We start from the raw sequence: 26,749 nt of genomic DNA on the forward strand, positions 1-26,749 counted from the left end.
GAGTGTGAGCGAGTGGCAGAGGCTTTGCAGACAAGCTGCAGATCAAATGAAGAGTGAGTGCGAGAGAGAGAGAAGGGAAGACACACATATTCCCTCCTTGTATATCTCCCCTGCCTCTGCGTCTGCCTCTCTGTCTCTTATACAGACACTTGGCTCTTGCTTCCTTCTCAGCACCCCTGTTGTCACGGTAGCATTGGAAGATGCAGGCTGCGTAATCTCTGGCTGTCTCGATCGCTCCGAGAGTCAGAGTGGGCTCATCGCCGTGGGAAACCCATTGATTCTCACAGTGCTGGCAGGGACATGCTGGCTTATCAACAATGCCTCTCTTACTGATTTACATCTGTGGCAGCAGGGAGTGGGAATGTGCCAGGGAGATACACTCACAACAGCAGTAAAGAACGGCTGCCTGCAACCTCTCCTGCCGCCACCACGGACACCTGCTGCTGCTTTTGGAAGCACCAGGGAAGAACAGTCCCAGGGAGAAGTTCCTGGCCAAGGAAGTTCCCAGTTCGTCAACCATGACCAGGATGGTTTCCATAAGTGGATTTCCATAAAAGAACACACCAGGAGATGTGGAGCTCCCTGAAGATGGGCTTCCATGCCACAATGCTGCTATTTCTTCTTCTGCCCTCCATGGCATCTGCTCAACTCAGCTCCACTTTTGACTCCAATGGCCTGGAACCCACTCCAACCATCTCCAACACAAGTTCCACAGCAAAAGAGGAGATTGCAGGCATTCCGAGCATAGGCCCAAGCCCAGAGATAGGAGAAGAGGAGGCAGAAGAAGAAGAAGAAGAGGACTGGTCTGTGCCTGAGAATTACCTCTACACCGGCGATGCCTCTGCACTGAGCTCCTCCAGTTGCCGCCGGCCCTTCCGGCTGACTGTCCAGCATGGCATTGTCCCGCCAGACCTGAGGCCCCTCCTGCGCCAGGCCACTGCGTCCCTCACCAACGCTGCCAACTTCCTAAACCTCATCTTCCAAGCCAGCGAGCTGCGGGAAACCAGTGTGCGGGAGGATATTGAGTGGTACCATGCACTAGTGCGGGCCATGCTGGAGGGCGACAGGCCCGGCCTGGTCAGACGGGCCCTGCTGACCTTTGATGCTGATCCCACAGCATCTCAGCCACAGCTGGTCCTCCGTGCCTCTAGGAGCCCATCGCAGGACATCTACCTGCAGGTAGAGACATCTCATGTGAAAAAGCAATTTAAATAGTTTTATTCAATTTAAATACACTTTTAATAAAACAACGCAAATCAAAATAAATAGATTACTAAAACTGTGAAACTTAGTCTTGTTAAATACTATGAAATTTATATAGTTATTCAAGTGACAGGGCTACATAATGTTCTCTTAGATTTTTATGATCAATGGTCAATGATGTTATCTTGATTTTCTAAGTGAAAGTAAGTTAATAACATACTCTACAGAGAACACACTTTTACTTTTTTTTATTTAAATTCTGCAGAAAAATGCCATATATGTGGGTTTTCTCCATAGAGAATGTGTTATTTTATTTTCAGTTAGAAAGTTAACAAAACATGCCATTTGACTGGGGGTGCTCAAACTTTTGCATATGGCTGATTATTTTTATTTAGTTTTGCTGCATAGAATAATGTTTAAGTGAACAACTGGCAAGTGACAGAAGTCATTTATAGCTAGCACACAGAAATATTAAGAGAGTCACTTTGGAAAATGAATACAAAATCAACCCAAAGCTTCTTAAATTCTCACAGTTTGGAAACTGTAATGTTTTTTAATTGTGGTTAATGATTATTTATCTCAACATGTCTACTTGTAGGATCTCACTTTGGCCTGGGAGAGTCTTAACTCTCTGCCTTCTGGCCACGGTTACAGCTGGTTCACCTCACTAAAGTCCAGCAGCCCACCCCTCCCTGGCCTGTCTAAGCGGGTTCTGCTCAATGACCTCAGCACCCTGGACACACCCAAGTGGGCACGCGGAGACAGCTACGTAACAAATAGCAGCGGGCTACACTGGGGCGAGGCTCCTTTCTTGGAGTGTGAGGATGGACGTTTCTCACCTGGTTGGCTCCTCACTCTGTCCATGCCCTTCTACGGACTGAAGCCAGACCTCAGCCCAGAGTTCAGGTCAGGCAGCTTTCTCTCTTTAGTTCCCTGTGATACTGATTCAAGTATGTTCTTCTGTGTATCAAGTTTGGAATCACTTGTCATATTAGTGATTTTTGTCATTTAACAACTTGATGATGTAGATTTATATATAACCTAGCAATTAAAAGGTCACTTAGTACATATTTGTGGAACAGCAGGAAGTTAATAATGATAAATAATATACTGTTCTTGCCTGGGTAGAATAATTCTTGGTCAACATATCTGTTAAAGTGGGTTTGATACATTTTTAATATTTATTTTTTATTGAAATTTTGTTCTTTATGATATACAACTTTCAAAGTCATTTTTGGATTATCTGTTAACCTGTTCATCACTCTAGACAGATCTAAAATTCCCTCCAACAAATTATTTGAAATCTGAATAACACAGGACTAGTTTACTATCTTGAAATACTGTTATCTATTTTACATCTACAACATTGTTTTTTTTCCCCCAAAACATTAATTCCAAACTATTATATAGTAGTGTAAATAAGCTCTAATTTTCTTACCCATGTTCTGGAACGGTGTGCTCGGTCATATGCAAAAGTTTGGGCACCTGGCCAAATATGTTTTTTGTTTTGACCAATGCTGTTCAAACTTTTGTTTACAACTGCATAACTTTAAAATTAAACATTCAAATTACAAAGATATATGGTCTATATATACAGTAGTGTGCAAACGATTTAGGCCCCCAAGACACATTTTCAAAATCTATTTATTTGTGTGGTATGTGTTTATTTGCTGAGAAAAGTGTTAATATTTGAATAAACAAAATTTACAGAATATTAATAAATAATGATTTAAATAATCATGTAAATAATAAATAGTGATTTTATGGATGTCAGTGTATTTGTTTAACTATTTTCATACCTCTCCTCGAGGAAGCCCAGTATTATATGTAGTTAAAAAGCAACTCCTGGTTTGACCAATAAGGGCTTCAGTTAATTGTGCTCATGATGTAACTGATGATATCAACAAGTCTCAGTGGTGGCTGTGAAGGTGTCAAGGAAAAACATGGACCCAAAAAAAATCTTGTTACTTTTTATTGTTTTTATGTTTATTTGAATTATGACTATAACTTTATACTAATGTATATTGTGATAAACTCACTGCTGAGGTAAATTGTTTTAGATGCCTAAAACTTTCACACAGTACTGTATATAAACTTATCCCAGCGGTCATCGGGCAGAAGGCAGGATACACCCTGGACAGGTCGCCAGTCCATCACAGGACAGACAGACAGACAGACACATTCACTCACACCTAGGGGAAATTTACCATGTCCAATCGGCCGGAGGAAACCCACGCAGACACGGGGAGAACATGCAAACTCCACACAGAAAGGACCCTGGACGTCCGGCCGGGGAACCTAACCCAGGCCTTTCTTGCTGTGAGGCGACAGCGCTACCCACCACGCTACCGTGCCGCCCTATATATAAAATTAGTGATTGCTTAATTTTGGTCAATAATACCGCAATGCGTCTTGGTCTTGGTTACTGATCCTACAGTGTATTATGGTCTTGGTCTTGGTCTTGGTCACTGATACTGCAGACTGTCTTGGTTTTGGTCATTAGTACCAAGTCTTGGTCACAGTGTCTTTGTTTTTGGTCACAACTACTGCAGACTGCCTTGGTCATGGTCACTGATATGGCAGATTGTCTTGGTCTTGATCACTAATACTGCAACATGTCTTGGTTTTAGTCAAAGTCTGTTAACTGTTTCTACAACTATCATCTTGGTCTTGGTCACTAATACTGCAGACGGTCTTGGTTTTGATCGCTACTACTGCAGAGTGTCTTGATCGTGGTCATTAGTACTGCAGCATGTCTTGGCTTTGGTCACTACTACAGCAGACTGCCTTGGTCTTGGTCACTAATCCTGCAGTCTTAATGTTAGTCACTAATACTGTAGTGCGGTTTTAGTCTGTTAACTGGTTCTACATATGTCTATGATTTAACACCTGAATTTCTTTCTTTCTTTCTGTTCTGTTGACAGGGGTGTTGTCCGTGCAGATGTAAACATTCAGGGGTTTGATGTGGACCAGTGTGCCAGTGGACATGTGTGGTTTGCAGACACACATCAGTGTAACCGTACCAGCATGGAGGTGAATTCATAGTCTCTTATACAGTTCACCCTCATAGAACTTATGAGGGCTGTAGTGTTCCATGTAGGTGTGTTACAAGTAGGTGCAAACTCAATCCTGATGGTATGAAGAGAGCTAATAAGTTTATGAATTACTAATAATGAGTTTTTTCCATTTTAGTGTTTACAATTTCCCTGTGTAATTAGGACGTTATACATAGTTTACTCCTGGTTTATAGTGAGGATGTAGTTGAGGTTAGTTGTTATTTTAAAACAGTGTCACCAATCTTATCAGCAGTTTCTGCAGGTTTACATCCCTGCCAAGAATAACTAATCACTTGTTTGAAAACTGGTTGTGTTCAAAACCTCATACTACCATACTAAATAGTACACCATATTTCGAACTTCATTCATTAGAATGTGTAGTATGTGGTTTTGGACACAGCCACCGAGACTATTTGATTCATCAAGTGAAATAAAGTGTACTTCTGTTTAATTGGAATGGAAACCTGCTGTCCCACCGATCCTTTGTGGGTAAGACTGGAGAGCCCCGTAAACAAGCTGCGAACAGTACTGCTTAGCCATCAGAGCTTTGAGGCCTTCTAGCATGCTTTCTAGCTTTGAGGTAAAAGACATTAACAATCAAGATAATGCAGCCTGTTTTTGAAATGAAACCTAACATCAGTTTGACCCAATTGGATACTGGAATGTCTACTGAACACAGAGCTGCAATTAGGATCAAAATATTTGTGATTTTAGCCCATTTTGCAGAAAGGTCAACAACTGTGTGCATTATAATAACGATTTCTAGTCTCCCTTATGTTTTTCACCAATTCAATTCTCAATCTATCATTCTTCCATTTATTACTTATCCATTTATTTAATGCGGAAAATAAGTGTTGAAACATATTTAGACTATATCTGATTTTAAAAAATTACATTCATTAATTTTACGTTCATTTTATTCTCTTCACTTATTACTAAAAAAATCTTTTATAAAAAAGCAGTCTCTACGAAACACCTGCTATCAGGAAGGTAGGCCAATCATACATCTAACAAGACCTGCTACAGCATACATGTACCTGTTGATTTCTTAATTATAACACATGATATGATTCTATCAATATGCTGCTTAATTGTGTTTTGAGAAGGTAGCTAACACAACTTTGAACTAGAATTAATTTCTCATCTGATGGCTAATAAAGCCAACGACACAGTTTGTAGACCAGGCATGTCAAACTGGGGACCTTCTGAGCCAAAGTACTGCAGAGATTAGCGCTTACTCTCATCTAACGCTCCGAGTTCTGTTCATGAAGGCCTGGCTACCCATTTGGAAAAAGATATGTATATTTATGTTTGTACATTTGAAAAACATTTCCATGCTAAAATACATTATAAACACTAAAATATATTATATAATATATTGCCACATTAAGCAAATACATTTTTAAAAACATTTATTTTATTTTTAAATGTTTGGGGGAATATTACACAAAGAAATGTACTATACACAAATAAATGTGCATTAATATATTTATCAAATACATTTGAAAATGTATGAAAATAGCCAAATACTAATGCACTTTACTGTTTGAAGTACCTTTTGAAATAAATTCAAATTCCTGTATCTTGCAAATGAACCTTTAACACTGCAAAAGTATGTGTTATAGATACTGATACACTGTAAAAATGCTACAAGTCAGTCATCAGCCAAATGCCATAAATGTAAATGTAATACAGGCAATTCTCGAATTTTTATTTTAATTTAATTTATTAATACTCTGCAGTCAGACACCTCTCCACTTTCAGTCTTGAGTCTTTCCAAGTCATAAGACTGAAGTCTGAATCAAAGTTCAAGACATTGGCACTCAAATCAAAGTCAAGTTTTAAGTCTCAGGTCATGGAGTCCAAGTCATACGACTCAAGTCCATGTCTCTGGAAAATGGAGTGTGATGATTTGATAGCTTGTTTATTTGAAATACATTTTGTGCGAGTGCTGTCTTGCTATGTATGTACATGGTTAATGCAAATACAGAAATTACCATTCATTCAGTTCATATATATTTAGTTACATCTGTAACCCATTTTAAAACTACATTCAATTTAAAAAATATAAAAAGAAATACAAATAAATGAATTATATATTTTTATTAAATACATTTATGGCAATTTTCATATACTGCAAAAAATGTGATAAATACATTTGGAAAAACATATTATAAAAATCTTAACAAATAAAGTTTTGCCCATTTTCATATATATACAGAAGTAACAGTATAGTATCTGCTCTTATCAGTTTAATATCTGATACATCCTCTATATGAGGACTACATATCAAATTGATTTCTAGAACAGGGAGATAAGAGCTTGCTCCGTCTGCTCCACGCATAGACCTGGTATTAGGGACAGTCGTGGGCTGGAGGTTAGGGAACCTAGCCCTGTGACCAGAAGGTCGCCAGTTCGATCCCCTCGCCTGACAGTCCATGACTGAAGCGCCCTTGAGCAAGGCACCTAACCCCCAATTGCTTGCCGTGGAGCTGCTCACTGCCCCCTAGTGTGTTTTCACTAGTGTGCATGTATGTGGGTGTTTCACCGCACGGATGGGCCAATTTCACAGTGACAAATGATTCAATTTTTATTGCAAAAATATATTTGATAAACACATTTGGAATACATTTCTTCCATATGGGTTTTCAGCTGATGCGCTGAATCAGGTGTGCTTAATGACGCAGGGTGCTTCAGTCTGCAGTGTTTTGGCCAGCCAGAAATGGAGCCCGACATGCGCTGTAGTCAAAACTGAGCAACCACTGGAATTGACTAAAGTATGCCAATTCAGCTAGCAACGTTAAGAGTGGTCTAAATACTTAAAAACGAAGGAAACTTTACGTTCTACAAGCACGATCTGTTACCACCACAAACCTTCACATTTATCATGGAGAGGTCATGTGTGTCACGTACCTGAACCTCTCATGAAGTCAAACTGGCGCTGGGTAGTCTGTATCTTTCGTTTAGAGGTAAACAGGTAACCAGCAAACATGGATAAAGACTTGGCCGCAGCTGTTATTAGATCAGCCGAACACTAGCCGCTGCTGATTGGTAGTCTAGAGTCGGATCGTTAGCTAGTTAAAATACCAAAGCATCTGTTATTCTCTAACGGACAGCTTAAGGTCATAGAAAGTTTTAAAAACAAGTTCCGGTCCTATAATCTGAGTCACACTCGAATCCATTGTAAAATACTAGATATAAGCAAATATTTACCGCCTCATAAAAACTGAACTCTAGTTATTACTGCACCGCTTGCGATAAACCCTTGTGCTGTTAACGGAATAATCTTTGCCTGTAATACTGCTCGCATTGACCTCCGAGTGTACTGAAGAAAGAAGGCGTTTTTTGCTTACTCTGTTTGCTCTATAGCCAAGTAGATCATGGATGTGGCTGAACCCCAAATGGACGTTTGTTAGCTTTCTTACGCGCTGTTCTGGTGCAGGAACTACTCTTACGTAGTGGTCTGTGTAGCTAGAGAGCACGGAGCCATTTCAGAGTCAGCCCCAGTGTGGGAAAAGGGGCACCTTAATGCTAAATAAAAGTCGCGGTGGTAATTTGGCAACTTTGAAAGTAATGATAAGGTGAATATATTTTAAACAGTACCATGCTATATTCGTTATAGAACTTATGAAGTGGCCACAATGTGCAATATGCAAGACCAAAGGTCTTCTCATCTACGGTTGCTTGACAACGTTAACCTTACCATACTCTAAAGGAACTAACGCTAGGTTAGCTAGCGTAGGTTAGGTCTCTTGGCGGAATACGTGTTTATGTCGGTTATTAACATTGTTCTCAAGTCTCACGCACCTCCGCGAGTTCACACGCTCACATGCCACACATGCTATTTCTTACTCTTGATTTTTTTTTTCTAAAAAAAAAATCCAATCAAAAATTAATTCGCCCTGTCTACAAACGAGTCACAGCGCTTCTGTGCTCAGAGAAGTTACCACACCCTATTCAGCCAATCCATCGGTTGTATATTATAAAGTACTCGCGTTGAGCCAATCGGAATATAGATCGCTGTGTTTGGCAGATCTAGTCAAAGAGGGTGGAGTTTCAGCCAGAGTGTCAGGCGCGAAGAACTGTCCGATTCGATTCTGACCAACACACGTCGGTGAACAACTGAAGGAGAACGGCACCACTGGAGCCTGACGGGGTTTTAAATGTTCGTTTAGTCAGAGACTTTTTGGGGTATTTATAGGGTCTTTCTGGGTATTATAGGGTAGAATAACTTTGGTTTAGTCACCTTAGAGCTGTCATGAACATGGATACGTTTTTAACCGTTTGTTTATTTAGAATGTCAGGGAAGAAACAGAAGAGCCTTATTTCCTTCTGGGAAAAGGCTCAGAAACCAAAGGCAAGGAAGGCAGATAATGTGGCGATGGAAGAGACTGAAATGGCTACTACATCAGGGGAGATAGCAGAGAAGACTTTGGATATAGTGAAAGAGAGAAGAGGAGACTACGAAAGAAGAAGAAAGGGTAGAGGTGAATGCAGCAGAAGGTGGTGGGTCAGAAGAAGAGGGCGCAAGTGAAGATGATGGTGCTGAGGTCCACGCTCCTCTCCTCATTAGGCACAGCTGCGCTAAATCAAGGGAGAGGAGCAGCTCGCACCTGTGGAGAGTGGTCACGGCATCTCTCCACCGCCTATATATATATATATATATATATATATATATATATATATATATATATATATATATATATATAACTACATGTGTGTGTATACATATATACACTCACGGGCCACTTTATTAGGTACAATTGCTTGTTAACACAAATAGCTAATCATCCAGTCACGTGGCCGCAACTCAGTGCATTTAGGCATGTAGAGGTGGTCAAAACAACTTGCTGAAGTGCAGACCGAGCATCAGAATGGGGGAAAGGTGATTTAAGTGACTTTGAACGTGGCATGGTTGTTGGTGCCAGACGGGCTGGTCTGAGCATTTCAGAAACTGCTGATCTCCTGGGATTTTCATGCACAACCATCTCTAGTGTTTACAGAGAATGGTCTGAAAAAGAGAAAATGTCCAGTGAGCGGCAGTTGTGGGATTAAAATGCCTTGTTGAAGAGAGAGGTCAGAGGAGAATGGGTAGACTGGTTTGAAATGATAGGAAGGCAACAGTAACTCAAATAAATAAACAATATCTCTGAGGAATGTTTCTAATACCTTACCGTGGTATACATGGCTGGTGTGTGTGTGTGTATGTATGTATGTATGTATGTATATATCTATACACATTGCCCTGCGATGGACTGGCGACCTGTCCAGGGTGTATCCTGCCCTCCGCCCAAAGACTGCTGGGATAGGCTCCAATATATATATATATATATATATATATATATATATATATATATATATATATATATATAATGTGTGTGTGTATATAAAAAAGCTGGTTCTGTACTTAAGCCTTATATTCACTTGTTGGTTTAAAAAGCAAGTTCATGGTTATACAGTAAAACTAACCAATGTTACTTTATTGTCCCAATACTTTCACTTCTCGTGTTCTAGTAACAATTTTACAACTTAGTTGCAGTTGTAGTTAGAATGATTTGAACAGACTGCATAATATGGCTTCTAGTATAATGTACACTGAATTATACATTGATACATGCATTGTATACATGCGTGTACATGTTCTTGAAGCCTCAAAGCACCTTTTTTATCATCATAAGCTTATTATAAGTATTATAAATACTTTATCTTTTCCTGATTAAAATAATTAACATAATAAAACTTGAAAAAATGTCAGAGGAGCGCTTATGAAAATCAGGGCATGACTTGTTTAACCAAACAAGCTAGCTTGCTAGCAACATTAGTTAGCCTAGCGTTTATGTTAAGTATTAACTAGTAGCCACTAAGTTTTTCATTTATGCTACAACAAGCTTGATAAAGCCTGAACATCAATTCAGAACAGAATATTTTTGGCCCACTGGTGGCTCAGGGTCCTAAGTGACTTTATACCACCTTCAGCAAGTTCAAAAGTGGTTCTTCCAACACCTATCTTCAGATTTAGATGTCAAGGTCACCAGTTTGGTGTTTAGTAACTATAAGTAACATCTGAGCTACACAGTTCAAAATTTATAATAACACATAGTGGTTAGCTGTAGCAGGAGATACCAAAGATGGTTGTGCAACATAGAGGTGACACATCTAAGCTCTGAACCAGTAACCTGGTGTGCCCTGTGGTGGAAAAATCACTTTAATTTGGTTCATGACATGCTTTGCAAGTGCTCTCTCACCAGCAGGTACTTTCTCACCTGCCACCTTGCTTAATCGTGTGCATGACTCTCTCTCTCTCTCTCTCTCTCTCTCTCTCTCACACACACACGTCTCTTGGTGACATCTCTCTCTCTCTCATCATGTGCTCTTGCACTCTTTCTAGCTCTAGCCCTCTTTCATCCCTCCCCCGTCTGCCACCATCCTCTCTCTCATCCAGACCTTCTATTTAAAGATCTTTGTGCTGGGTGGTACAGGGATGATCGGGGGGATTAGGGCATTAATCCAGTGATGTTGACATCCTTTTCCCCAGCACACTACTCATCTGGTTGGGAGGAACAGGCAAAAAAACCTCACCCAAAATTTGCCTACTGTCCTTCCCAACAGGGACTAGGTATATAGGTCTCGTCAGATGAGCAATGTGCTTAATAGGACGAGACAGTAGGATTTAGAGAAAGGGAACACCTGGTTTCAGGAGAATTTTACTGCACCATTAGATAATAAATACTGTTAAATATAAACAGACCGAGCCTGAAACTTGCCACCAGACTGTACTTAGCAATAAAGCAATACAGTACACACATAAATAACATGCACTTATTACACAATAAGATGCACTTATTTTATTGTACTGCACTGTGTATTGTAGTTTATTGTATTGTATTGTATCTAATTGTTATTGTATTGCATTGAATGGCACAGAGTTCTGCGTTCAACTCTGTTTCTTTTTCTCTTGGTGTCTGCAGTGACATATTTGTTTCTAGCAGTATCTGAGCTCAGGACTGTCTTTTTCTCTAAGCTATTGGTAACTAGCAAAGATACTTTCTCTAGATTGACAAAGCACTTCTTGTAAGTCGCTCTGGATAAGAGCGTCTGCTAAATGCTGTAAATGTAAATAACATAATTCTGCTTGTTTTGGTTCTATACTATACATCATATATGACTAAGACACTGGTTATGAGAATAATGAGCAAAAAATATTTACATATATACTGGGCAAATCATATTGGAATCACAGCCCTTTTATATATAGTCTCCCCCATTTCAGGTGATGAAACATTTTATGCCATACATGAGCCGCGTTTGGTTCTCTAAAAAGTTTTCCAGTGGATGGCTCTTTAAAGAACAATTTTTGTCACGGCTGTCTAAATTACATGCTGGTATCATGTTAAGAGGGAGAACTACCTCCAGAGGTTCTGTGGCAATTAAAGTTTTTTCATTAACTGTACATCCAAGTCAAGAACCATTTAGCAATTATGATTTTTGTGTAATTTATTTGCCTTCTCAATTGCTAGGCATGGCTTTGCATCATTATTTCATACACAAGACATCTAAACAAAGAATTATAGTTGATCTAAGATGTGGTTTCTGGAGTCTGTTGGTGTTATCTCTCAAGAAGACCAAAGATTCATTGTCATGAGGCATAAAAGTTATAAATCAATTAGAGATATAGCCAAGATAATTTGTGTGTTACATTGCCTAGAAACAGGACTCTACTGTGAGCTTAGCTGTAACAAATGGCCAGCCCACAAAAGAACACAGAAGGGAATGTCCACAGAACCTTTTAAATCATAGAGAAAGCGGGCATAGATATGTACAAAAATACCATAAAAATATACCAGCATTTCTGCACTGTTCATCCCAATATGCCGATCACTGGAAGGCTTCACAACAACAGAGGAGGCCACAGTATGCAGTACGGAGTACAGAGTAAAGAAAAAAACAGTCATAAATATGTCACTGTCCAATTACTCATGGCTGTACAGTTTGTGATGTGTGACGGATTTGACCTATTTGACCTGCACTCTTAAAAAACAGGCACCAAAAAGGATTATTTAGAAAAGAAGTAATTAGGCTGATCACCAGTAAAACCAGCATGTCATGACTGTCCAAAGAAAAACATATTTGTCCATCTTGTTTTTCAGATTTTACCTTTCTATATCATTTGAGCATAGCCACTGTTGTGTGAAAAATTCATGATAAATTGATAGAAATGCTCTAAAATTGCCTGGAATAAAATCTCTTATATTCACTTACGCTTTTGGATGCTGATGTGCTGCTCATGCTGGGTGACCCACACCACAAAATTACGAAACCAGCATTAAGTGCATGCTGCTCTGCTGTTTTCTTCAGCAGGGATATGTCCATATACTAAGCCGTCGCCTCTTCTGTGGTGGAGAACATACATTAATGAACACAAAACAAATGCTCAAGGAAAGCACAGGTTTAATGAGCTCTCTTGGTTTGTGAAAAAATGTGGTTGTGAAAACTCTGCAGTGGTATTGAAATGTCCACGTTTGACCAATAACCAGAATTTTTTTTTCGAAACTTAGATTAATTGAGCATGTTGTGTGTGATTGTGTGTGTGTGTTGAGGGGTTGGAGTTTTGTGAGAAAAAAAGAGAGGTAAAGCTCTTTCAATAGGAATTACCCATCCATTTACGTTTTAACTTAGATTAACTGACAGCTTTTCTGATGAGTGGGTCAAACGACTAACTGAGGGAGCGCTGATGAGAGTCTGCTCATGTAATTAATGAGAGAGAGCACTCAAACATACACACACACACACACACACACATATACACACAATGTCCTCCATGGGCATGAACTGGCAATCTGGCCTCTGAGTGCCTCTTTCCAGGCTTAATCTCCAGCCAAGAATTATCAAACTGCTCACATACTCAGGGTCTGGAGGCGGTTGGTCATTGATCTGAAAGCCATTAAGATACCATTAAGCCATAAAGTTTTTCATGTTCAAAAATAGGAGTTTGCCGAGAACTCATCAGTAAAAGTTGACAAATTCAACCCAAAGAAGTCTTAACATTTGTTTATATACTCCTTCTCTCTCTCTCTCTCTCTCTCTCTCTCTCTCTCTCTCTCTCTCTCTCTCTCTCTCTCTCTCTCTCTCCCTCTCCCTCTCCCTCTCTCTCTCTCTCTCTCTCTCTCTGTACCCAGTGTGACCCAATTCCCAGGCAGGGCTTTCGACTGGGCCAGTATTGCTGCCGATGTAAAGAGGGTTACTACAGTCCAGCACCAGACAACAAGGACCAGTGTAAGGCAATATTCAGGATCACTTTTTTCATAAATAAATGTTTCAGGTGCAAACAAAAGTTATTCAGTGTGGTTTGATGTAAAATGTGCTGTTCAAGAGAAACTCAATGCTGCTTGATGCCTTGGACGCTTTTTCATAATAGTTTTGAGAAAGTTTTGCCTAAAATCTATTCAAATGCATGGGCTAAAGGGACACACAGGGTGTTGTGTGGCAAAATAGTGCCCAAAGATTTTTTTTTTCAGATTTGCCTCTATATTACCATCATCAACGTTACATATTACAATCAGAAGGCATGAGTAGCATTAGATAGTAAATAAAGTATATTTGATTAAGTTTCTTTACAATGAACCATTTCACATAAACCACTTTGAATGACTCTGAAAATGCCCTTCAAGTAGCTGAGTTGACCTATACTATTTTGCCCTCCCATGACCCAGGAGGATAAGCATTTAAAGCGATAACGTTTGCTTTATTAAACAACAAAAAATCCCATTTAATCAAACAGTACCTTTTCACATATATACACAGGAATATTACTTAAATGAACAGTGCACTGTAAAATGTAGGTATTGTGACAAAAACAGTGAGTGCACTACAATTTCTCATTAGGATGAAAGGAATGTTTGCCAGTGTTCTTTAAAGCTTAGCCAATCTAATACCTAGTCATATATAGACAATAAGCTGCAATTGAGGTTTATTTTTGTTACTAGAGAAGAAGATGTAGGGACAGTGATTCAACATTGTGCTGTTCCAGGCTGTTGGGAAGATTCCTCGGTATTATTCAGCCTTCCAAAGGGTCCAGACATAAAAAGGGAGCGACTGCAGTGTATTCCTTTCAGTCCAAACTTAATAGTTTGCCCTGCATGGTTCAGCCTGGACTGCTGTTTGAATAAGAACCACTACAGTGCAGACGCTCGGAGCAGAGGTCATTTAAGTCCTAAAGGCATTTAATACTGGGGTATTAGGATAGATTAAGAGAGACTATCAATTATTTGATAAATACATACAACTGATATGTTAGTTCTGTAATTATGAGGGTGAGGAACTCAAATGTCTAATTGAAAAAACATATAATGGGGTTATACATTATTATCTTCATATCTAAACATTCTGCTGTCAGTACATTGCTAACCCTACTTTTATTTCCTGTGATTCTGTGTGATGAAACAGTGAATGGTGGTGTGAATGGCACTCGGGTTTGTTACCCTAACCTACCCATATGCCTGCCCTGCTGGCCTGGCTGTAAGCATTGCAAGGACGGCTCCCCCTGTTGGGTGCAGGAAGACTGGCTACTGAGAGCGGCAGTCCTGGCTGTACAGGGGCTTTTCATGGCCCTAGTGCTCATCAGCATGTTGAGGGCGTATCAGTGCCGCAGGACCAGGGTGAGTTGTCTTCAATGGAGGTTGTTAACCTGGTCATAAAAAGGTTTTACTAGTGAAAAACTGTTCAGAACGAATTGTTCAGAGTGATGCTGACAGGATGTCCAAAGTGTTTAATATCTGTAAAAGCTACCTAAGGAAATCCAAGATGAAATGATTGAATTACCCTGCCTGACGCCTAAAACATTGTTTTACAATAGTTTTGAGATACGATTTTTGGACTAAAACTTAAAAATCCTGCATAGTGGAGGGGTAAATGTGGGTCATTGTATGGCAGAAAAGCCCCAGAGAAAACATTGTTTTTTTTGAGACTTAATACTATATCACCATTACCAACATTAAATATAAAATATGTCCCTTTCACCACCACTGTAAAGAAACCCAGTAAGTTTCTCTACAATTAACCAATTCACATCAAACCACTTTGACTTTGAACAATGAATTATACAAAAAACATCTATGGAAATCACCATTATTTAGCTACATTTAAGCAAATGCGCAAATTTTATTAGATAAGAGGGTGGTAGAGTTTCTTGTTGTTTTGTCTTGATCTAAAAGAAGTGCTATTAGGTTTAGACATTTGGAGACCCCTCTGGTGGAAATATGCAATTGCAAGTAACCAAGCCTTCTCTTGAGCTTTCTAAGGACTTCTTTTTACAAATTTGCCCTAAAGTAAAAAATCTGCACTCGTAAGTATATAATAGTACGAGTATATAATAGAATTTTTTCTATAAAACATCTCTGTAGAAGAAAACAACTTTAATTGGTATAGAATCTTTCCATTTTATGGAGATCCCTTAACTTTTAAAAAGGTATTTTTCAAAGAACTCTTTCTGGCACCTTTATCTTTAAGTGTGTATAATATAAAACAGGATTCCTACAGTGAATATATTTTGTTGTGAGCTCAGACAACTACCGTAGTGGTCCACAGGACACCACACATGTATTATAGTCTGAAATAGTCCAGTTCTATAGGAATTACTGAAGGTGAAGATATTATTGATTATGAAATTGTACTCAAGTCTTTTTACACCTTATCAGAATAACTTATTTATCTCTTTGCTAAACTTCCTGCAGAAAGCATTAAATCACATTTCCCAGTCCCTTTGGCAGATGCGTTCATTATATCTGCATTATAGTATTTATGTGAGACTGCTTGTATTAGTGTAATCTTATCTGCTCTTATTGCCATTATAGTGTTTTCATAATGTCCTGCAATCTTAGTACATCCCAAAGTACATACTGCCCAGTCAACTAAGCTCTTTAGATTACAATACATTCCCATGTCCATTAGGAGTCTATATACATGTATATGTATATATGGACCACTCTACCAAATTAGTTCAATCTGTAATCCCACAGTGTTACGATCTACTTAAACCCAGTGCATTATCAGAGATAGTAATAGTTAAATATATTTCTATTAGGGAAGTCTCTGTCCTAGTCCTTAACCCTTAAAATGTAAACAGTGAATATGTTACTTAAATGAAACTTTTTGCTGTATAGAGATCATTATTAAAAGTTGCTGCCGAACATTGAGTTTCAATGCTATTTCCAATGTCAAGTGTCTTTTCACATGCATACAAGAATAATGTAATTTTGGAATTACCTTTAAGGTCACCTCCTCATACAAAAGTTAACAACCTTCTGCAGCTTTTCACACTTTTCTCTGCAGTTCTCTGTTTTACAGTGAAAAAAAAATGTTGGATTCTACTGTTTGCTCTGAACAAGAGCTATGAGCTCCTATGCTCAACAAGAGCTACCTATGCTCATCCAAAGGAGTGGACAATACTTCAGCTCTGTCCTTTGTTACTATAAACTCTTAGTAAACTTTGATAGACACCCCTCACACTGTTAGAAATAAAGGTACTGTGCAGGTAGATTTTTCATTCATAAAGTTACAAACAATGTAAATGTACCCTCAAAGGTAGAACGGTGATTTTAAGGTCCCATTGTGTACCTTAAATAATTTTTCACAGATGAAAAATACATATTTGTATCTTTTCATAAGATAATATTTTATATAAAGAATTGATGGAATAAAAGCCTAGAGATGAGACGGGATGTGTGGAGTCACTTTCAATGAATTATGGTACAATTATGTTCCCTGACTAAAGGTACTGAGATGTACCCTTGAGGGTACAACCCCAGTGACAAGAGAGGTACTGCCCCAGTGACAGTTTCTTAACTTGGTTTCTGAAAGCGCAGGATAGATATCCCTTGAGGGTACATCTTCAGCACCTTTAGTTAGGGAACATAATTGTACTATAATCCATTGCAGTTACATATTTTTGAAAGTTGAATTGACTCTGTCTCTAGGCTTTACTGTTCTGTTTTAAAACATTAAATTATGAAAAGGTACAATATTCACCTTTACCCTGGTAAAATGATTTACACAGCTGGACCTTTAAACCATTGTTGTTTAGACATTTGAGGTATGTTTACATTGATTGTACATTGATTGAACAAAAATGTAGCTACACAGCACCTTTTTTCTGAAAGTGTATAATATATGAAAATAATAAAGTATTATTATGGAAGTTTTGTATTTTACTTGAGTGTATTTTATTGAATTTGTTGTTTTTAGTAAAAACATCCAACCAAACTGATCAGTGTAAACTGAAACTAATATATTTTTGTGCAAGATCTCTGATTAGTCAATGTTATATCATACCGCAAAAATAGCAGTTTGACCTCACATTCTCATTACTTATGGACTGTACTGTAGATGGCTTCAATTAATCCTTCTTTCTGTCTCCTCTCCCCTGAATCTCCCTCCTCTCTGCTGGACCACTTCTGCATGCTAGCGGATCCGAGCGTCGGGTCTGTTGCTGCTGGAGATGATTCTGTTTGGATCTCTGCTCCTATACTTCCCTGTGAGTGTGAGATTAAAAACTGCACCTTCTTTCCAGATTATACCACTGCATTTGGGATTATTTCATAATGGGTGCAGGGGCAGGATTGGTGGGGCAGAGAATGAATGAGGCATTGCATAAAAGGTTACTTAAACTTACTTTAATGATGACAGTCCACCTTCTCAATCAGCTGTAATATGCATTGGGATGTTTGACGTCAGTGGTCAAATTTTGAATCATTTTAATTAAGTTTTATTATTGCAAAAGCCTAGTGCATGTTGTAAGTTGCTGGAAAGCACGATACGTTACACATAATAAAAAAAAGTACAGTATGAAATGTTTAACGTTAATTGTAAAAAAAGTAACTGTATTAAAATTTGGACCGTTAAATGTTTGTAATGTAATTCATTTTTGTATATAAAAAACTGCAGTAGATCAGATCAGAATATTATTATTACTATGTTTCATTTAACAATAAAAATGGATGTAGTTTAGTTTATGTTCAATTAACTTTAGGTGGTGATTCTGAATAAATTGTAGAGAAGAAAGGAACAGAGAATAACTTCACCAATACTTCCAGTGACAATGAAAGTTTGACTAAGGCTATAATGTAATATAAGCTATAATAAAGACTATAATAATAATAACATAATAATAATTTAATATAATAAGAATTAATCATTTTAGGCTATATTATCTATTTATTTATTTATTTCTCTGCCTCTGTGTGTCCCAGTCTTGACTACAACACTATCAACTGATATCAAATGTTTTTTTCAACTCAGAGCACACTGTTCATGAAGCAAAGGCTGGAACCATGTGGCAGTTGATCTCTTGAAGTTGGCGTTCCATATGAAGCCTCTGAAAATCATTCTTACTCTACATCTAGAGATGATACTGAGCAAAAGTCAGAGACCGTCCTACAAGTTATTCATTTTCCACTATCAGAAAATTAGCAGCTTCTAAACTTAATATCAGCGTTTTCAAGTTTCCAAACTGGCCTTTATTACAGTTTCCATTCTTTTCAGGAGGCATGCGTTCAGATTTTCAAAGAAATCTGCAGGGATATTTTTCCACACCTCCAAAAATCAGTATTAGAAGTTGATGTATTTTTTTTGCTTTTCATAATCTGAATAATTCCAAACACATTTGGTGATGTTGAGGTCTGGACTCTGGGGTGGTCAGTCCAGTGTTCTGAGAACACCAGCAACTTCTTTGTTGCATTTGCAAATGTTCCTCTTTTTTATCTTCTTTCTTTTCTAAGTAAAAAGTTTCTACTCATCCTTTCAGATCCATAGAATTGAATTGTCTTCCCATTATAGAAGGATGGACAGAAAACTGTGCCCATAAGGCATATACTTTGAATTATTGATCATTGACAAATTGATCATTAGTTTGTAAAAAACATTAATATATATCTCTGTTTGTAGGTCTTCATTTTATATTTCAAACCCAGCACGTTCCGATGCATCCTGCTCCGATGGGTCCGTCTGCTTGGCTTTGCCATCGTTTATGGAACTGTGACACTGAAAATGTACCGGTCTGTACAGTTTAGGCTATCTTTAATCCCTTCAAAAAACCTGATAGTCACCCATCCCATCCAACTGAACTCACTCAGCATCCACCCAACCACCCTTGGGCCACATTTTGCATGTGAAATCAACAGCAGAATCACCACACGGGATCCTCAGCAGTGGAGTAACTACTGGGGGAGAGAGGTGGAGGGTGCAATTGCACCAAGGCCCCTGGGGCATGGGGGGCCTGGTAAATCTTTAGTAAGCTCCTCATATAGATACTGACACCCGTGCACACCTGTGACTCACAGAAAGATCCTTTTCACCAGTTAGCTTCCATCAGCCCTGACATCTGCTTATCTCCCTGTTCATAATTCAATCCATCAACAGTTTTTGTATGGATACCTCACAACCTACATTATACATTTTTTTAATATGTAATATGTAAAATATGTAATTGGAAAATCTTAAAAGATCAACGTTATTACATTCAAATAATATATCAAAATATGTTTGTCATGCAACAAAGCTTCTCAGGTATGTAACCTTCATATGTGACCAATATAAAGTATACAACTAAATTATAATGTCATTTCTTTGTTTATTAAGAGTAATTTTCATTGGGGCATTCATTTTTTCTTTTTTTGGGTCCCATAATATCCTAGTCACTCCACTGATCCTCAGCAAAACCTTACAACATAATTCTTGAACTAACTACAGTCGTATGCAGACATTTGAACATTAATGTGCACCTGCATGTTTTGCTGATTTTCTAAGTGAAAATATATTTTCACATCCTATTTAGCAAGCAAACTTTTATCCTACAAATTTTAGTATGCAATTTGGGGGTGCTCAAACATTTGCAAATGGCTCTATATGAAATGCATTCCAAACATATACGCAATCCTATTTTTCTTCATTAAATGAGACCTTTCACTTGTGAAAGGTTTTGGGTGTGGCCAGTCAGATTCAAACTTTAAAAGTTTTCCTATTTTTCTAAGTCTAAAATTTAATGATTATCATTTACTGTTTCTGACTATTATCCTCCATCTGCTCAGGGTCCTGAGGGTATTCCTGTCACGTACTGCTCAGAGAGTCCCCTACATGTCTAGCACTACTGTCCTGAGGATGCTGGGAGTGATGGTGCTCACCGTGAGCTGGTTCCTATGTGCTTGGACTGCAGGGGTCCTACAAAACCGAGACCGCAATGTTCCTCTACTGATTACATCAACCACCTCGGATGGGCAGGGCTTCAATGTGTGTGACTTGGACCGGTGGGATTACATGATGGCTGTTGGTACGTGCAATTTGCAGGATCATAACCATATGATTTCCTTAAGTTCTTATTTCTTGACAAATAACACTGGGCTATGAAACCGTGTGCATTTGACAACTAGTCTCTTTTATGCTAAAGGGAGCCATCAAGAGATTGAATAAATAACTGATGAAAACTAATCCAGTGGATTTTCAAGCTTATTTCAAAATCATTATCTAAAATGATTAGATATGAGTAGCAAATCAACAATCCGTGGCCTAAAATACTCAACTAGCAAAACAGCACATCAAATAATGGCTACATGTTAAACTGCTGTTTCTCTGTGTCTCAGCGGAGTTGTTGTTCTTGTGCTGGGGAAGTTTTCTCTGCAATGCAGTGAAGGCTGTGCCCTCCGCCTTCCATGAGCCTCGCTACATGGGCATTGCTATCCACAACGAACTACTCCTTTCTGCCATATTTCATCTTTTCAGGTAAGTAGTTAATGTCATGCTGACATATTCAGTAAAAGCAATAATGCAGTGATAGCTAAATTATGTTTGACATGTATTAAGTTGAAAACAATACAAAACCACAATATCTAATGTTTTACTTTATGATTTATGTTAAATAAACCCTCATTCCAAATATAATGCCTTTAATATAGTCTCCAAAAAGTGCTTGCGATTGTCATATTGAAATAAGCATGGACATCTCTGAAAATGATGACTGGACCAATAGAAAAGCTACAAAATTACTTAGATTTTATTCTCTTTACATTTTCTTACATTAAACATTAAAAGAAGTTACCCATGTGGAAATATTTGTTTTTTCTTGATACGTTGCTTCAAAACGTGTGTAAAAATATCTTTCAGCATTAATGGTGCCATCACAGATGTGCAATTGCCATGGGCCCTAATACACCCCCATAACATAATAAATGTTGGCTTTTGAACTGGAAAAATTTCTGGATGGTCCTTTTCACCTTAGGTCTGGAGAACATAATGTCCACTATTTTCTTAGACAACATGAAAGTCTGATATGTCAGACCAAAACATGGGTGTCCAATGTACATCAGTCCATGGTAGATGAGCTCAAGCCCAGAGAAGTTGGTGGCATTTCTGGACATTGTTGACTTCCACTATGCATATTACAGTCTTAACATTTAGCCCATGTAGTGATATCTGTCACAGAAGCATGCCAGTTATTAATGCAGTATAGTCTAAGGGATCAAAAGTCACAGGCATCCAATTGTGGTTTGTTGCAGGTATTATTTTCAGAATAAGCATAAATAAAAAAAAACAAAAAAAAAAACAATGAAGTGAAAGAAATTCATTGTACAAATCACTGTTTTTATTTGCATTTAACATACAGTCTCAACTTTTTGGAACTGATGTTTGTAATAGGACACACTGATATAGATGTATGGCTAACTTCTGCCATTCTTAGATTTGCAAGGCCATCTCTTCATCCTGACTGGATGCTCTTGCTGTTCTTCACCCATACTCATGTCACAATCACTGTAACACTTGGACTGCTGTTCATTCCTAAGGTACTTCTTCCTTCTTAAAGGGCCATTTCAGTTATATGCGTCAGAGTTTTTGAAATCAAAAATGCTTCAAAATGTGCTTGTTTTTTCAGTTCCTCCACATTTCTCGACCTGTGAAAGAAGAGATTGCAGCAGAGGTGTATGAGGATGAGGTGGATCTTCGGCGTTCATGTTCATACCTCAATAGCAGCTTTACATCTGCCTGCTGGAGTGACCACAGCCTGGACCCTGATGACATCCGGGTAAACTCTTTTACCCCCATGCAGCCCTGCTAGCAACCCCAAACAACCTCTCTAGGGCTCACTGTATGATAATGTCTGCATATATGCCAAAAGACAGTGTTAAAATGACATTTTAAAATGTTTTAAAAAGACAGTTGCTGCTAATGATGGACAGTTTTTACAAATAACAGTGCTGAAAATGTCAAAATATAACATTTTCAAATATACAATGTATAATTGTTCGGCAAAAGAGCAGATATTATTATATAGTGTCTATGCCCATCAAACAATAAACTAACCATAAATAAACAATAAACCCTTTCTTACTTAAGCAACATGTACTAACACTTTATTTATTCAAATAAGATTCACTATAATAAGATGATAAAATATGCTAATCATGTTCATCAGTCCATATTGTATGACCTCTTCTCCCTCTTTCTTCCTCTGCCTGTTTTTCCTTGAATCTGTGTTTTGCTCTCTCAACAATAATCATGAGCACTATTCCTATGCCCCCTTCAAACTCTTTCTTTTTTTGAACCCCTTTCTTTGCACCATTTACTTTGGCACTAGGATGAGTTGAAGAAACTTTATGCACAGTTGGAAGTCCACAAGACCAAAAAGATGGCAAACAACAACCCACACCTGCAGAAGAAGCGCAGCTCTCGGCTTACACTTGGCCGATCCCTTATTAAGCGCATAGCTGAGATCCCAGAGAGCCTGAGTCGACAGTGTAGTCGTGAGGACAAGGACATTTCAGGGGCTGGAGGAACACGAAAATGGTCCGGATCTTACATGGCGACTCCTGACAGTGCCAGTATAAAGAATGAGACAGTAAGGCTGCCATCTCCAAAGATGCGAAAGTCCCTTAGTGCCTATGAATATGTCCCAGAGAAGGAGAGAAGTAGCTCTAGGAAATCCTCGATGAGAAACTCCTTTGACAAGAGGTCCTCACATGTTTCTGAGGCCGAATCCATTGACACAGCACTACTTATTTGCAAGTCAGCTAGTGCTCACAATCTTGCAGTTGACAACAACCTTCTGCAACCGGGCTCCACCCGTTTTCAGAAGTCTCTCAGTTTCACAGAAAAGCACAGAGATCATTATCCTCTCTGTCCCACTAGAAGCATGGAGGACACATCCCTTGCAGCCAAAGCAAACCCAGAAAAGGCTCACCGACCACAGGGATCTATAAAGGAGCAAACCTCAAATGCCTTGCTTTGTCTGTCATTTGACAAGGCTGAGGTCTGCCCTTGGGAGGTTGAAGAGGAGCAGCCTGCTGGCAAAAACCTGTCAAACCAAAAACATGTCACATACTCTCTCTCTCAGGAACAACCCCCAGCACCTGAGACTACTTCATCACCCACCCGACTCTATATCTGTCCGTGGGAAGCTTTGCCTCCCCCACCTCCCCCTGCGGCAGAAGGAGGGCATGTAGTAGATACAGACGTTGACTGTCCAAGGCCAAAACCTCCCATCTCCTCCAGTGCTCCAGGATCACCACATGGCTTTGCCAAGCCAAAGGACCACCGTGGTTTCTCTTTCCGTTCAGCTACTCAAGGCCTTCTCTTAGCAAGGGGATTGGTGTCTGGAAAAGGGAGTGGCAAAGACAGAAGTAGAAATGAAATCAGCAGTAAAGAAGACGCATCACAACAGGCCCGAACAACATCAATGAAACTGACTCCAGGCAGTGCTGTAGGTTCAGGAAGGAGGACGCCACTAACACCCAGACGAGCTATGACCACTGTCGATACAAAACCTTGTCTTGTAAAACAGGAGGCAATAAGACTATCATCATATGATTCTCCAGAGAGAAGCCCCAAAACCAGTGCTCCTGCTCATGTCTGCCCATGGGAATCAGAAGAGATAGTAATGGAGGTCAGAAAACAAAACACCTATGAACATATAATACAAAAGCAAGGCAACAAGCACAGACTGTCTCTGACCCTTAGTACTGACAGTAACAAATCATCGTTGCACCAGCTTAGACCTTCGCTAACTATTCCAAAAGCAGAAGTGTGTCCATGGGATGTACAAAACCAAACTCAGGCTGTGCATCAACAAAGTATTATTGCTAATGTTTGCCCCTGGGAGGTGGAGGAACCAGATCAACAAGCCAAGGGTTCACATGCTGGTGTTTGTCCTTGGGAAGTAGATAGCAAACAAACAGAAATGACAACAGAGAAAAATGACCTATTAAATGTTTGTCCATGGGAAGCCTCAGAAGGGGCATCTAGTATTAGTCAAAAATCTAAGGAAGAACAACGTCGGAGCAGTATAAAGGCTGAAGTGTGCCCTTGGGATGTGGCAGATACCAATACCTCTCAAGTTAAACAAGATTCAGCCAAATCACCTTTAGAAGCAATGAAACCAGCTGAGAGAGTTATATATGTAAATACTCATCCAGGGGAAACAGCACCAACTGGGAAAAGCCCAGTGCAACAAGAGACAATTCGAACAGATGTTTGTCCATGGGAAACCAGTGAAGCAGACAAACATCAAGAAAGCATTCATGGTGATGTATGTCCTTGGGAACCAGAGAACACAACAGGGCAAGGCCCAGAAACAATTAAGGAAACTGATGCAACTAAGGAAAGAGCAACTGTTACAACGCGATCATTAACTAAACAACTCACCAGTAATGTAGAAGCATGCCCATGGGACTTTCCTGAGAATTCTCAATCAAATGTCACAGATGCTCAATGTCAAGATAGTGTTCGTTCAAATATATGCCCTTGGGAATCAACAGAGAAGCCAAAAACCGATGCTGAAGAACAATCAGGAGAAGCTGTAGTCAGGAAAACTACAGAAACACTACACCAACTAACAAAGCAGCTCACAAACACAGCAGAAACTTGTCCTTGGGATTTCTCAGAATCGCCACCTGCTGGGACAGAAAGTGTAGGATTATCGTCACAGGTGTCCACAACTAAGAAAGCAGATGTATGTCCATGGGAGGCAGAGCCTGTGTGTTCAGAAGAAATGGGTAGTGCCATAACCAAGGGGCCAGAGAAATCAGTGCTAAAACAAGCATCTGTACATGCAGAGGTTTGTCCTTGGGAAACTACTGAGCCGGTCAAAAAACAAGAGGTTGTTTCTGCTGAAGTCTGTCCTTGGGAAACAAGTGGAGTGGAAACTGAAAAGCCTGTAAAATCATTCCAAAAACAAACAAGTCTTCGTTCTGATGTATGTCCATGGGAGACAAGTGAGCCAGAAAAGCAAATCCAGAATCAAGACAGCGTTTGTGCTGATATTTGCCCCGGGGAAACGGAACAGTCACCCAAACCAGCTCAGAGTCAAGACAGCCCTCAAGCAGATGCATGTCCTCAGGAACCAGAGGACTCAGAAAAATCACAAATGCAAGAAAGTGTCTGTACAGATGTTTGTCACTTGGAATCAGTCTCTGAAACACCAGCCAAAGCAGAGGACAACACTGATCAAAGTGACATTGAGAAAACAAAAACAGATATGCCACTATCTGCAGAGACTAGCCCACATAGTGCACAGGGGTCAAGAGCTATTCGGCCTCTGACTCGATGTGATGCACTGTGTCCATGGGAAATGGAAGGGGAATCACAACCACCCATAATAGAGCATGATAACAACTCAGATGTTTTTACATGGGAGGAACCAATACCAGAAGAGGAAGAAGGTGATGCAGAAACTGCTGCAGAGGCCTTTATTTTCCCACCTGACTTATAAGCTGTGAACTGTTTATCACTGTGCTTGTTCTTTTAGCTTCACATAAACCAAATTCTAAAAAAACTGGGCTGCTAATCATACTCCAGAGTAAATATGTAATGTCTATTCATGGCAACTGGCATATTGTAAAGGCCACTAAAAAGACTGCCATAGTGAATGTCCATCTCAAATTTCAGCTCATCAAGCAATATGCCAAGACTGAAAATCATTGTGATGGACTGGTCTCCCTACCTAAGTGCATATCCCCCTTTGGTCCTAAATTATTGTCAGTCCCTCTTTGAACTTGGTATTGTTTTGTGTTTGTGTTTGTATGACAGTGCAGTCTCTTTAATTGCCAGCCCCACCTCTGCATCACCTTCAGATCAAAGACTGATGTAAACAAACATATATTGATCAAAGGATCAACACTAAGAGTGAACATCTGTCACAGAGGAAATTTTAAGTTTTATTTTTTTTTTTATTTAAGATTAGTGGAAATGCATTCTACATCTGTTCATTTATGCTCAATGCAGCTGCTTTCTGTGATCTAATCAACTCTGAAACTACATGCAATGCAATCATTAACTAAACAACTGGCATGGCAGTGATGTATGTCCAAGGAAGTGTGTTCAGGAATGTCCAAGACCATTTACAATCATGAGCAATTTATAAAGCCATTGTGTTTACGTTAAATTTGATATACAAGTATGTATTTATTATCAGAATTGTTTTGTTTACAAAGAAGTGTAAATATAAACAAACTATT

General features: G+C 39.1%; 1 protein-coding gene and 1 non-coding gene across 2 annotated transcripts; both read left to right on the forward strand.

Moving 5' to 3' along the window:
• On the forward strand, positions 1-26,749 carry si:ch211-156l18.8 (probable G-protein coupled receptor 158). The gene is made up of 12 exons (XM_017716626.2): positions 1-1,179; positions 1,802-2,109; positions 4,128-4,236; positions 13,436-13,532; positions 14,703-14,914; positions 17,719-17,787; positions 19,197-19,306; positions 20,339-20,577; positions 20,888-21,026; positions 21,982-22,084; positions 22,174-22,323; positions 22,876-26,749. The coding sequence occupies exons 1-12, from the start codon at positions 571-573 to the stop codon at positions 26,002-26,004; spliced, it is 5,274 nt and encodes a 1,757-aa protein (XP_017572115.1). The 5' UTR covers positions 1-570; the 3' UTR covers positions 26,005-26,749.
• Positions 6,460-6,650, forward strand: LOC119265297. The gene has a single exon (XR_005131570.1). It is a non-coding gene; the product is annotated as a U2 spliceosomal RNA (small nuclear RNA).

Source organism: Pygocentrus nattereri, chromosome 15 (assembly GCF_015220715.1).
Source record: "Pygocentrus nattereri isolate fPygNat1 chromosome 15, fPygNat1.pri, whole genome shotgun sequence".
Taxonomy (NCBI): Eukaryota; Metazoa; Chordata; class Actinopteri; order Characiformes; family Serrasalmidae; genus Pygocentrus; species Pygocentrus nattereri.